This window comes from Apteryx rowi, unplaced genomic scaffold (genome assembly GCF_003343035.1).
Source record: "Apteryx rowi isolate R43461 unplaced genomic scaffold, aptRow1 scaffold_1, whole genome shotgun sequence".
NCBI classification, from domain to species: Eukaryota; Metazoa; Chordata; class Aves; order Apterygiformes; family Apterygidae; genus Apteryx; species Apteryx rowi.
Genome location: NW_020447196.1, coordinates 8,784,584 through 8,796,778, shown reverse-complemented (window position 1 = coordinate 8,796,778; position 12,195 = coordinate 8,784,584). Strand labels below are relative to the sequence as shown.

General features: G+C 36.6%; 1 protein-coding gene across 1 annotated transcript; it reads right to left on the bottom strand.

Annotated features, from left to right (window-relative positions):
- Positions 1-242: 242 nt before the first annotated feature.
- On the bottom strand, positions 243-10,717 carry LOC112962459 (hypoxanthine-guanine phosphoribosyltransferase-like). Its single transcript, XM_026058638.1, has 9 exons — positions 10,700-10,717; positions 5,132-5,246; positions 4,469-4,647; positions 3,494-3,556; positions 2,947-2,964; positions 2,663-2,742; positions 2,130-2,179; positions 1,216-1,277; positions 243-290 (listed from the first exon to the last, which is right to left on the bottom strand). The coding sequence occupies exons 1-9, from the start codon at positions 10,715-10,717 to the stop codon at positions 243-245; spliced, it is 633 nt and encodes a 210-aa protein (XP_025914423.1).
- Positions 10,718-12,195: the final 1,478 nt, after the last annotated feature.

Below are 12,195 nucleotides of genomic sequence, written 5' to 3'. Positions count from 1 at the left end.
ATTTTATAGCCAGTGGTCTGTTCTGGTTTCACTAAAACTTGAAGAGAAGTCATTTGCCTTTGTTATACTGTTTTACAAAACATTATTTTCATCACTATAGGAAAAAATATACAAAGAACTGTCTTTAAAAGAATGTTGCAGTTATGCAGTAAAATGAATATGATTAGTAGGAAATTACTTCTCATCATTCATCCACACAGCTGTACATGACACTGGACTGTTACTCCAGAAAATTGATGTGATCAGATTTTATATTTCTCTTTGGCTTTCTCTTTCAGAATGCAGATATGCTAAAAACAAACAAACAAACAAAACTTTAGCCAATCTTTACCTTCAAAGGTAACGCAAGAATGATTTTCAGTAGTATTCCTAGGATTGGAAGGAGCACACACCAAAACACCACTGCTTTGTCAGTTTTACTACTTGTGGTGAAATTGAGCTGTTAATATTTCTTCCAACTTCATCTAAAATTTATGGAGAAGTTGTGTATTCTGGAAGAGGTCAGGTTTGTTTATTTATCATGTCCTTCTTTACATTACTTTACAATAGCACAGATCAAGTTTATGTCTTTTACAGAACAGATTTGTCATGTTAAAAATAGCTTCAAGTGAGAGACTTTTCACTTAGCCAGATTTAAGAAAATGCTTTTTAGAACTAGAGCAAAAATAATCTGCTCTTTCCATCACTTAGGATCTTTCTGAGCAAGTCTAATATTTGCTTCAGCCTAAAGTGGCTATTAGGGAACAAAGGGAAAAAGGACTTGATGGACATGTTCTACAGAGTAGGGAAAAACCTTCACCCACAGTCCAGTGTAGAGGCATTTTAAAAATTCCACCAGAAAAGAGCAACATAGGTTTATGCATTAAGACAGATGAATGTGGAGTCAAAGCCAAATTACAAGTTAGTTTCTTTTCAGCTGGGGCCAGCAGATTATATCCTGCCAGCCATCCTGGAGGATTCGGAATACTGTAGAGCAAAGCTGAGTGACAGTGCTTTTGGAGTAGATTCATAAAAAGGTAAGGCAGGTGTGAGTTGTTATGCATGTACATTAAATTATTAGCACGTTAATAACATTTTTGCCCTTTTAACAGAAATGTTTAGTCAGGTTTAAAGTTTTGTTATCCAGAAGCTCCCTAGGATAAGCTAATATTCTTGCTAGTTACTTGTGGTAATAGTCACGTATGTAACAGTTAAGGCACACATGTATGTACTTACATTTAGATCTCTGAAGTATTCATTATAGTCAAGAGCATATCCAACCACAAATTTATCTGTATCTGTAACAAAATCCAATTCTTTTTATACTTGAATAGTATAAATAGCTTTTATGTACATGGGTTGTCTTCAGCTAAATAAAAGCAATGCTTAACAGATACTTCATCTGCTTTCAAGTATTTAGCACACAGCACCTTTAAGAATCAGAGCTGTAAATTGATGACAGATTAAAATCCACACCATCCCCATCAGTTAATAATATAATTAAAATGTTAGTGACCTTTTAAGATAATTGTTTTGTTTCTTAAAAATACATTAATTAAACTTACTTATGAGATAGCCTTGGAAGAGGGGAGCAAAGGGGGAGGTTTCAGTTGTGGAGTAATACACCCACGTCAAAAGTCTTATCTTCTGCTGTCCCTCTCATGAGAGACATCCAAAAGCTAGGTCACAACTGTATGTTAATTCAGTATTGCATTTGTTTTTGAGAGTGAGTTAGTTCTGAATATGAAATTGAGCTCAGAAATTGAATTACAGCCCTACTTCTCTTTTTGGAGTAAATCTGAATCAAAATGGGATTTACAGTTTGAAAACAGGTTATATTTAAACCAGAGTCAAAATAAATGCCTTCTAGGGTCAAAACCAAACAATCAGAAGTTAAAAAGTTTGATTCTAGTTCAGGTATCCGGATACAAATAGCTAAACCTACATTCAGAACAAACAAACAAGAAGGTGGTTGTGAGGTTTCAGTGTGGGCTAGCTGGTGGTCAGTTTACAAGTTTTTACATGTTTTCTCTGCATTTTTCCCTATTTCTTTTGGCCTTCCTGATACGCACATCTTAGTGYCCAGGCTTACTGCATGTAATGAAATTCTGAGATCTTATTTTGGACAACTAGAAAAATGCAGTACTTACAGCCTGGTTTGTAACCTGAGCTTTGATGTGTCCTTTTAATGAGCAGGCTGTAAGACAGAGAAGAGAGAGTCATGATTTTTAAAATATAACTTGCTCCAAGCTGTAGACTTCACTTCTCCCACCTCTCTCCTTAAGCTTCTAGAATCATGCAGTTACAATAATCTCATTGTTTTAATTTATTAGAAAGAGAAGTAGTTTTCACCTTTATAATTGTGAAAAAAGCTAAGGGTCTGATCTAGGTTCATCCTGAAGCTCCATGTGACTCCTTTTATTGTCTTAGACTTAATTCTCTTCAATTCTGTATTCCAAATCGTTATTTTTTTCATGTAGCGATGTATCAGTAAACTAACATAGCACAGACAGGCAGATAAGCTCAAGTGGCATGTAAAGATTTTGGGGGAATAGGGAGGGAGGAAGGATTGTTTCCTGCTTTTACTTCCTCTTCCCCCAGATATATTAAAAAAAAAAAAGGCAGTATACTCTGACTATTCACCTGAATGATTTTGGTATCTTCTCATTATGATACGTTAGTCAGTACTTTTACCATCTTTGGTTTGTAGTCTTTTAGTTTTGAAAGTAGCGCCCTCATTGTTCTGCCAGTCTCAATAATGTCCTCAAAGAGATTAAAAAAAAAAAAATTATAAGTCTGAAAGAAAAAAAACAGACTGTCAGTGTAACTTGCAGTGTATAAAGCAATCAGAGGCATCAGTAGTGCAATAACACGACAAGCATATTTTAGCTGACATGATCAAGTGTTGTTTTATGTACAAAAAGCATCAACGTGCTAAGTGGGAAAAAAATCAAAATCTTTACTCACCTCTACTACTAACACATTCTGAAAAGATTATTCAGGGAGAGAAGAAAAACGTTTTAATGGCAACATTCACTAAATTATACAGCTAGGAAAAAAGTTTGCTCTGTGAAGTTCAGTTACAAATAAGTTGCAATTAATTTTCAAAGGAGTTTTTCACTTAACTACTTACATTATTTTAGTATTTTCTGAAAGCATTTATAGAAGCATAAAATATTGTGAGAAAACCACCTATATCAGGTTTTATGTAGTATTATGATATATATAGCAATAACATTTAAAAAACCATGTTGCATAAGTCAGTTTAATATAGTTCATTTCTGGTGTTTGGGGGATAAAGCATAGAGCAGGATTTTTAGATGCATTCAATACTGATTCCATTATGTTTTCACTGAGATCAGTGGGAATAATTCTCCATTTCAAGGCATGGTATTTTAAACCAGCTTTAAGTGGCTGTAAATATGTAAAATCAACATCCTAATACAGATGAACTTCCTGGAGGATGTGTAAGAACTGTTCTTTCCCCTTAAAGGCTAAAGATGCTAGTTCATACCTTCCCATTTAATGTAGACAGTTCTTCTCCAATGATATTGATTTTTTCTGTAGGTGAATCACTCTAAAAGGAAATGGGGGAGAAGTCATACAAAATATGTTCAAAAGTATTACCTTGTGTTTATCAGGAATGTTGTGGTGCTGTTGCTATTCACCTGTCACACAGCTTTATGCAGTGTTCTTTCAGTAAAAGAGCTTTTAAATAGTGGAAAGCAAGAGATGGGAGTGAAGTATCCCAGACAGAAGTTTGAGCTTCTGAGCAAGAGTGTATTCATATTTCTAGAATCGACATCATTGCTTTCAGCTATTTTTGTTACCACTGATTTGTTTTAGAATTCCATGATACTTTTATAGGATGTTGTAAACTGTTGTATTTAGCTTGGGATAAATTTTGATCAATGCACAGAGCTTGAGTATTCAAAGAGTGGAGAAGATAAAGCATAGAAAACAAGATAACTGTAAATCACAGAGTTGCTTTATGGTAGTTGGCTCGGGCCAGCTAGGGTTGGCTCGGGTGAAAAATACCTTTTCTCCAACACACAGATTACAGAAACAAATCTCACCATCATTATCTGTAAGAAAAAGAAATAATGCAGAGGGAGACCTTAAGCAAATCTCTAATGCCGAGCTCCTCTCCATACTCCCTCCCACCAAAGAGTCCCATGGTAAGGACAGTTAGAGTAGAACCTGTATGGAAGCTTTGGGCTAGAGAGCAGGACTTTGGAGACCTGAGCCCAGCCCTTGCTTTCTCACTTTAAGTGTTCGGCTGTATATTCATGCCGGTGAATATAAATACTCATCTGATCCTTTGGGCAGGGCAGTAAATCAGTTGCCTTTCAGTACATAATAAATTAAGTTGCTTTGAACAGGGTATATGCTAAACTCAATTTCATGTGTTTTTCATGTAAACTAACAGGATTCAGAATGTCAATATATGGGGAGAGTCAATTTTCCAAGGAAAAGAAAAGTTACTTACACAGTAGCTTTTTATTCTAACAAAATCCACAGTAATAGGCACAGATTTATCACTGTTTTGATTTAGTACTTTTATATGGTCCAGCAAATCAGCAAAGAATTTATAGCCTCCTTTAAGGACGCGGAGTGCAACAATGTGATGACTTCCCATATCTTGTATGATATCTCTTGCCAAACATTCTGTCCTGGAAGAAAAAACAAATCACAAATCTTGTAAAATGTTTAGTATGTCATGTTTGTTTGTCCATACAACAATGCCCAAGTTAAAATTCTGATCTTGCTGTTGAATTTTTTAGCCAGCAACTTGTGACCACATGAAGACACAGGAAAGTTAGTTACATATTGGCAGCTAAGTTCACAGGATGACACTTACCCACCTGACATATAGCTGGTTTAAATGATATATCTAAACAGTGCAGAACAGGAGGGCTTAAAACTATTTGAGATGACTTGGAAACCTAACTGGGATTGTAGAGAAGTCCTCTCCATAAAAGTCCTCTTGCATTAAACTCCAAAGCTAAACTTAAGTTTTATAGCTGCAGGGTTTCCCTGTTCCTTAAAGTTTCCATAAGGGAGGTGTTAGTCAATGTGTAGCGTATCAGTCTTTTTTTTTGGAGGGCAACCAGGGCCTTTGGCATCACTGCTGCTGCTCTTTCTTCAGTACCCCCATTTCTATCCAGGACGAGTCCGTGAGGAATAAAGACTCTTTCTAGATCTTCTTCATAATGCTTAGGAATGCAAAATAGATTTTTATTATAGCTGCTTTCTTCATCTTTTATCTGAAAGTGAAAGGGAAATAGCTCTTCAAGAACAAAGACAGAGCCATACAGGAAAGAAAACTTTCAGCCTCTGACACTGTGGAGGAAGAGAAAAGTTGTGAACTCTGTATTAGTAAACTAGCTGTCAGGCACAACTTTGTCTCCTTCTCCACATTCTCCACTGTAATGGCCTGCTTTGGAGGCCAAGCTTCGCCATAACTTCTAATAAGTCACTTAGAGGCAGAAAACAGTAAGAAAAAAACTCACTAAAGAGCAGTAATGAATGACATAGGACCAGCCACCATCTTTGTTTTGACAGAGTATCTTACAAAGCCGGGCTAAAACAAAGAAACCCTATGAGTTTCCCCACCTATAAATGTAACCAAGGTGTTGAGACCACTACAATGAACAGACAGTAATGCTTTTCTAGCAATGTGATAAAAAGCTTTTGTTGCAGAGTTTTGGTTGTGGAAGTAAACAAGACTCTGTTCTTCCCTCCCCCTCAAAGAAAAGGAGAGAGTGTAAAAGTAAAATATATCTGTTTGAGAGTTTTTGATCTTTCTGGTATGATGTTTCATAAATTCAGCTTTTTGGTTCTAGAGAGACACAAAAGAAAATTTAATTATTTCTTTAAGAATAGGGAACACAAGTGAATGGGAAATGTGACCTTTGATGACTACTTTCTTTGTCATAATCAGAGGATCTTTAAGAGTCTTTTTTTTTTTTTTTTTTTTACTCCCAGATCATTGGCAATTATTGATAATCCTATTTTCTTCACCCTTGTAGCAGATTCCTCTTCAATACATTGGCAAATGCCTACTACATCAGGAACGGGGAGTGTACAGAGGAAGCCGTTGCAGAGCACCCACAGTTTAATCACAGAGAAGGAAATCTCTCTTGTGCACAGGGTTGACAGTTATTCTCTCTGTTCCTTCACCCTGTTCACTCAGTTCTCCATCCCACAAAAGGAGAAGCAGAACCAAGATTAAAAATTATCCTAATTATACTTTTTCAACCTGTTACTTGTTCTGTCATAGTGCAAATTAGGAGTTCAACACTTCCATCTCCTATTACTAGAGCTGAGTGTAAACAGGAAGTTCAGAACCTCCCAATGTAGTTCTACATACATGCATCAGTAAATAGCTACACTGCAGATAGAGATGCCCAGTAATTACTTGGGCTAAGAAATGGCTTTGAAGTTGATCTCCCCACAAATATAAGTAGGAGAATTAATGTATTCCTGAAAGCAGAGAAGTAAGGGCATAACAGGTTATCTCCCTGAAATATCAGGAATATTATAAAGTGTCAATAGTGAAGCTGTCAGTAGCCAAAGTTAATAATCCTTAAGATTAATAACATATTTTTAAATAAAACTTACCTGAACATACTAAACTGCACTTCATATATGAAACAGGCTAGTAAGATCATGTGATTGATGAACTCATCTTTTTCAGACACTTCAGAGAAACATATGTACATAGTGATATAAAACATTAATAAAAATTGTTTTCCAGACTCTTCCATACCTTTGAATTTTTGCTGGCGCAGTAAAGTTCCCACATCATAACAACCCCAAGCCTGTTTTAACTGTTATAGAATCACATTTGGTACATGTCCTGGGAGAGAAACAACTATGTTCTTTAGGTAGATGAATGTGGTATAAATAACACAATCACAGTGCTGCAGAACAACTTGGTTCTTCAGCTCCAGGGTGACTACAGTCTCGGTATACCCTAGCAGAGTCTCTGACAAAGCAAGATCTARTGAATGTGCTAATATAATGCCCAGTTCTCCTTCTCTTCTCCTCAAACAGAAACAAGAAGGCAAAAGCAAAGAACAAGAACAAGGTATCTTCTACTCTTATGCTGGATAATTCAGTAACCAATATGATTATCTGAAATGTGAAGGGTGTAGGTTCCTGTTCCACCCCAATATCATAGGAGAAAGCCTCAACCACCATCAACTAGTTAAAATCAAAAGGGTGCTTGTATTCTCCATTTCCCTTTCTGCAGAAAAAAGTTCCTTGCTCATGTGGTAGGCTTGGATTTTAATTCCTGCTTGTCAGGTAAATTGGAATTACAGCTGGTTTTCTAATCAGCAGATGAATTTAGGATGCAGCACTACCACGGCCATCATTTTCATTGTATAAGAGAGACAGCTCTGTCCCTTAAGTTTTGAACACTGGAGACAGAGGCAGAATTCACAACTGAACTTTTGACAGAGGTAAGCACATACCTACCATCAGCTGCTCCCAGAGAGCAGGGGAGATGACTGACCTCAAAAGAGTGGTAGTGTGAAGAGGGGAAGCTGCAGAGTGAGGACCTGGATGGGAGCCAGGGGCCTGCTGAGCTGCAGTCCAGTGCCTTCCACTGTGCTGTACGCTCTGCTAGCAGAGCGCCCCTCAGCCTAGGGTGGAGAAGCCATAGCTGCTTTCCGCAGATCAGGGCCTTAACCCTTTTCCCATCAGGGTTTAGGATTATAGGTCTTTCCTAAACACGCTGACTCCAGGCTGTTGGACTCAGGGGTGTCACGATATCTGGAAGTTATGCATTTTTCCATTTGGGATTCTCTTCAGACTTGTCTGTTGGCCCCAAAGAAATCTGTTTAAAGGAAGCTGTGTCTTGGGATTCTACCACCCTTCAAGAAGATAATGGATGCTTCACTCCTTGTTCCTTTGTGAAGTGGTAGAACAAAAGCAGGCAAGGAAAGTATAATCCAGAAGAAACAGTTGTGAATGAGAGTGTTGACATGTAGGTATTAGAAATTCATTAGGAAACACCTGAAATTCATTACTGAGATCTCTTCACATCTGATATTATCCTGGTATTGTTAAAGAAATATGGGACTAACTAAAGAAACTAAAGAAAAAAAATTCAAAGCTGGGTCACATCTKCACTAGTGCAAATAGGTTAACTCCAAACCAGTTGGATTCAACAGAACTTAGATCAGTATAATTCAAAATATAAGAGAACTTACTTATGAATTAGAAGTCTGCTCAGTGTGCTACACAGTGCAGGTTTCTTTGGTGGAGGAACACTTGGAGAAGCAATATAAATACAGTTAACTTCAAGACAAGCCAGTTCAGAGTGGCATATGTTCCTAATATCATATGGTCTGTTTATTTAGCAACAAAATAGACTACTGCAGCAGAAAACAAAGTTTTAATAGTTTGTTTGTGTTCAGCATTCTTGCCAAGATCCTAAATCTTTCCCATCAGTCTTGGCAAGCATAACACCCTCCTACCAACTGAGAAGCATCCTTTGATTTACTAAACAAGCCCCAGAACCAAGCATTTCATGGCTCAGTAATGGATAGCGTGGAGCCCTGAGTTAGGCAGTAATAGCATGAAGTATTGTGAGAAAAAAAAAAAAAAAAAACCCTGCAAACTCTTTAGATAGATGAATTGTTTTTAATTCTGCTTTTTTGGCATAGGAGAGATGACTGTTTAGGAAGAAGGGAAAAATGGACCTTAGGGAACAGGGGTAGGATATTACTTGCAAAACTCACAGCAGCTATGAAGTGAGATAATCAATTAATGCGTTGTATTTTAAATTGGCTACAAATAACCCACTTCATTTGAGGATAAAACTAGCAAACAAGTGTTAACAAGGATTTCAAAAAAACAGAAGACTGTTGTACAAGGCACTGCAGATAAAATCTCATCTTTTCTGAACTATCTGTATTCTGCAAGTATACAAAACTGATAGGCCTCGATGTTCCAAGGAAGACTTACAGAGTATTCTTGCAGCTGAGCACTGTTCAGTGTATCAAGAGTGATATTTTTCCTGTTTTAATTACTATTTTCTTCATGGCTGAAGTCAATAAAGTGAAGTGAAAGCTCAGGTGAAAGATTGTTTTCAAATTAAGTTTGTTTGTCCTTTATTAATCTTGCAAGAGCTGTTGGCACTTACAGGGGTATCAGCTGAAGATCAGGCTAGACAATAGCATTTATGAGCAAATTTCAGTGCAATGCAGAACTGCTTATTGGAATTTTTGAATGTTATATTAACCCCCTTGACTAGCTTGAAAGGGACTAATTTCTGCCTGTGTAAGATTGCTGGTGGTGACAGAATACACATACAGGTTACGAGATTTGACCAACAGAAAACAGTGACAATAAGACATTAGAAGCATTGCTCAAAGTTAAAAGACAGTGTTTATTTAAGACTACTTAAAAATGTAAGGATCATTTTTCATTTGGAGTGCAGGAAAAGCCTTTAAGAATAATCAGTTTACATGATAAACAGTAGTTAAACAAATGCTGTGTATTTTCTACAATCACTTTCTTTTTTATGCAGCAGAGAGCCAACGTGCACACAAAATAGAGATGTGGCTTCTTCATGTTGATGATAAAACTAATTCAGGAGGCTTTTTTTCTTGCAAGACTCCCATCTCTATTGCATTCTATGTAACTGCAATTTAAATGCAATGAGTATGTTACCCTTGATTTGAGCAATTTATTTTATCCCAGTTAAGATACTGTTTGCCCAAGGAACAGCTTCCTTTTTTAATGCATTTCAGCCCTATAATTTGGGATTTCATTGGCACAACAAGTTAAAGGTCAGCTGTGTTGCAAAAGAATTTAGCTTCCTAATGGATTTGATGAGAGGCATCAGAACTGGTTCAGCTTAAGTGAGGACCAAGCTTTGACCATGTTAATACAGCTATTGAACACAATTAATCAAAAATTTGAAGTATACTGGTATGCATGGTGATCATTGATTATAGCTGCTCTAACAATACAGTTCAGTTTTGTTTGGTTAACTATGCTCATTCAGAATATTTTGTACAAACAAAATTTTCACTACTACATTAATATCTTGTTTGTTGCTATGTGTAAAGAATTTTGAAAGGTTTACTGAAAGGTTCATAAGCAGAACCTTAAGGATTGCATCAATTTGAGCACCACATCACCATAGCAACATGCTGCATCTACCTTACAGGCTCATAAAAGTGTTTGCATCATGGCACATGMTAAATAATACAGCAGCATCCTATTATAATAAAGCAGTTGACTACTAAACTATCACAGAGTCATTAAGTTTTTAAAACATCAGCTTACCATTTGAGGAATTAGTTTTTAAATTTGAATTCATACTCATCTGTTGCTCATTTGCAAATGAGCTTTGCTGGCTTCATAGTTTGAACTGTCTTGTTGGGGTTTTCCCCTGCCTTTAAAACTACAGCAGTTATGTAGAATAAAGAGATACATAAGTAAGTATTGTTTCATTGGAACAGAATGAAAAAACGTGGAAGTCTGATACATAATCTGTAATAAGTTTATATAGAACTAAGTCTTTTAAGACATCTTTGCTTTGAAAGCCAGCTTTTCTCCTGAGTAAATAATAAGAAACAAGGCTTTTCATTATTCAATTTTTCTAAAGTTTTACTATTTTCTCTGAAGCTATCTCCCCCCCGCAAAGCTCCCCTCAACAAAATAACCAACCAAATGTGGCTATATTATGTCTTCTTACCTGCAGCCCACAAGCCATGATCTTACTTTGAACTATGTTATCTGAGAATGAGTTGGTGTTATTACTGCCATCTCTCTCGCTCTATTTTCATCTTGCAGTCAGATCATGACCTGCTTCTAATAGGTTAACTTTGCCATTCTTCCTACAGGAAGCATTACGTCCTTGTACTAATACACTCACCTCACAATCCCAGGTTATTACTTAGTCAGATCAACCAGAAATAAAGTAAGCATTAGCCCTGCTGCAATCAATCAGAATAATGATTATGGGGAATGAGGAAGGTGCAAAAACATGAATCAAATTAGTAGGAAGGACTAGACAGGGTAGCAGTATCTTTATCAAAAATAGAAATCAGATACATGCTTGTACAGATGGCAATTCAGTAGTATACGTATAGAAGGTAGTTTTGTATACCAGTTTCTTACACAATATTTGCAAAGCATTGTTGCGGTAAAGCCCACAGCTTTTCAAAATTCTTGTGCTAACTTGCAGTCAAAAATCAATATTTGAATGAACAGAGTCATATTTTTAAAGATTACTTGAAGCAGAGATCTGCAACTGTTGAGACATGGTAAACACCACCTGACATTCTTCCAGGTCATCTTTTCATAGAAACAGAAGGTGATAGTTCCAGTAGTATACTCTATATCATTTAGACTCAAATGGCACTGACATTCACTATAATCTGATTATTTCAGTGTTCCAAACTGCAGTATTATCCAAGATTAACATTGAAATCTTAGATTTCTAAAAATTAACCCTGCTAACAAAATGGGTTAAAGCCAGGTTGCATACAACATGTTACAGAACGTTCTTACCAGTCTGGATACATTTTTTTTTAATTCACCAGTTCAGTTTTCTGTTGTGGGGAGAACACATTAAGAAAAGAAGGTTTTTCTCAGTTTCTTTGTAATCTCACAGACACTCTTCAGATCGTTGTTGTCAACGCTTGAGATAATCCAGAGACACTTTCAAAGTGATTAATGAACATTTCCACAACCTTCATTGATAATGTTAAATAGTAGCACTATTTGGGAACTATTACTGCCTTGAGAATATTTGGGCCCTATTTTATGCAATTAGCAATACCTTCCTCAGAATTTTCCCTCATATTCCCAACCTTACATATGTGAGTTCTCTATCTTGTGAAAAGAAGCCTTTCCAAGTAATTCCTAGTGTAAGGCATGCTTTTTTAGCAGGTAGCAATGTGGGTTCAAAAACCTGGAGAATTTCTCAACAGAAGCGCAACTTGAAAAGGAGCATGAACAGAAACAAACAAGCAAATAATGGTGGCTGTTGCTTGAGCACAGCTACTCTCCCTTCCTTATTCTTAAGTGACAAAATACAGGTGAATAGCAGCACCGCTGAGGAGCTCATGCAGATAGACGTTTCCTTTTTAAGCATTTGTGGAGAAAAGAGCAAAAAGTAGTGACTGCCAGACTTGTTTGTATGCATTTCCTTTTGCTCACTTAGCCCTCTCCTGGGCTTTTCAGCAC

Excerpts from the sequence above, each read along its gene's own strand:
- LOC112962459 (XM_026058638.1), bottom strand. Across the intron at positions 4,648-5,131 it reads CGTCCTGGATAGAAATGGGG|AATGTTTGGCAAGAGATATC; the intron begins GTACTGAAGAAA and ends CTTCCAGGACAG. Across the intron at positions 1,278-2,129 it reads CTCAGGTTACAAACCAGGCT|ATACAGATAAATTTGTGGTT; the intron begins GTAAGTACTGCA and ends ATTTTGTTACAG.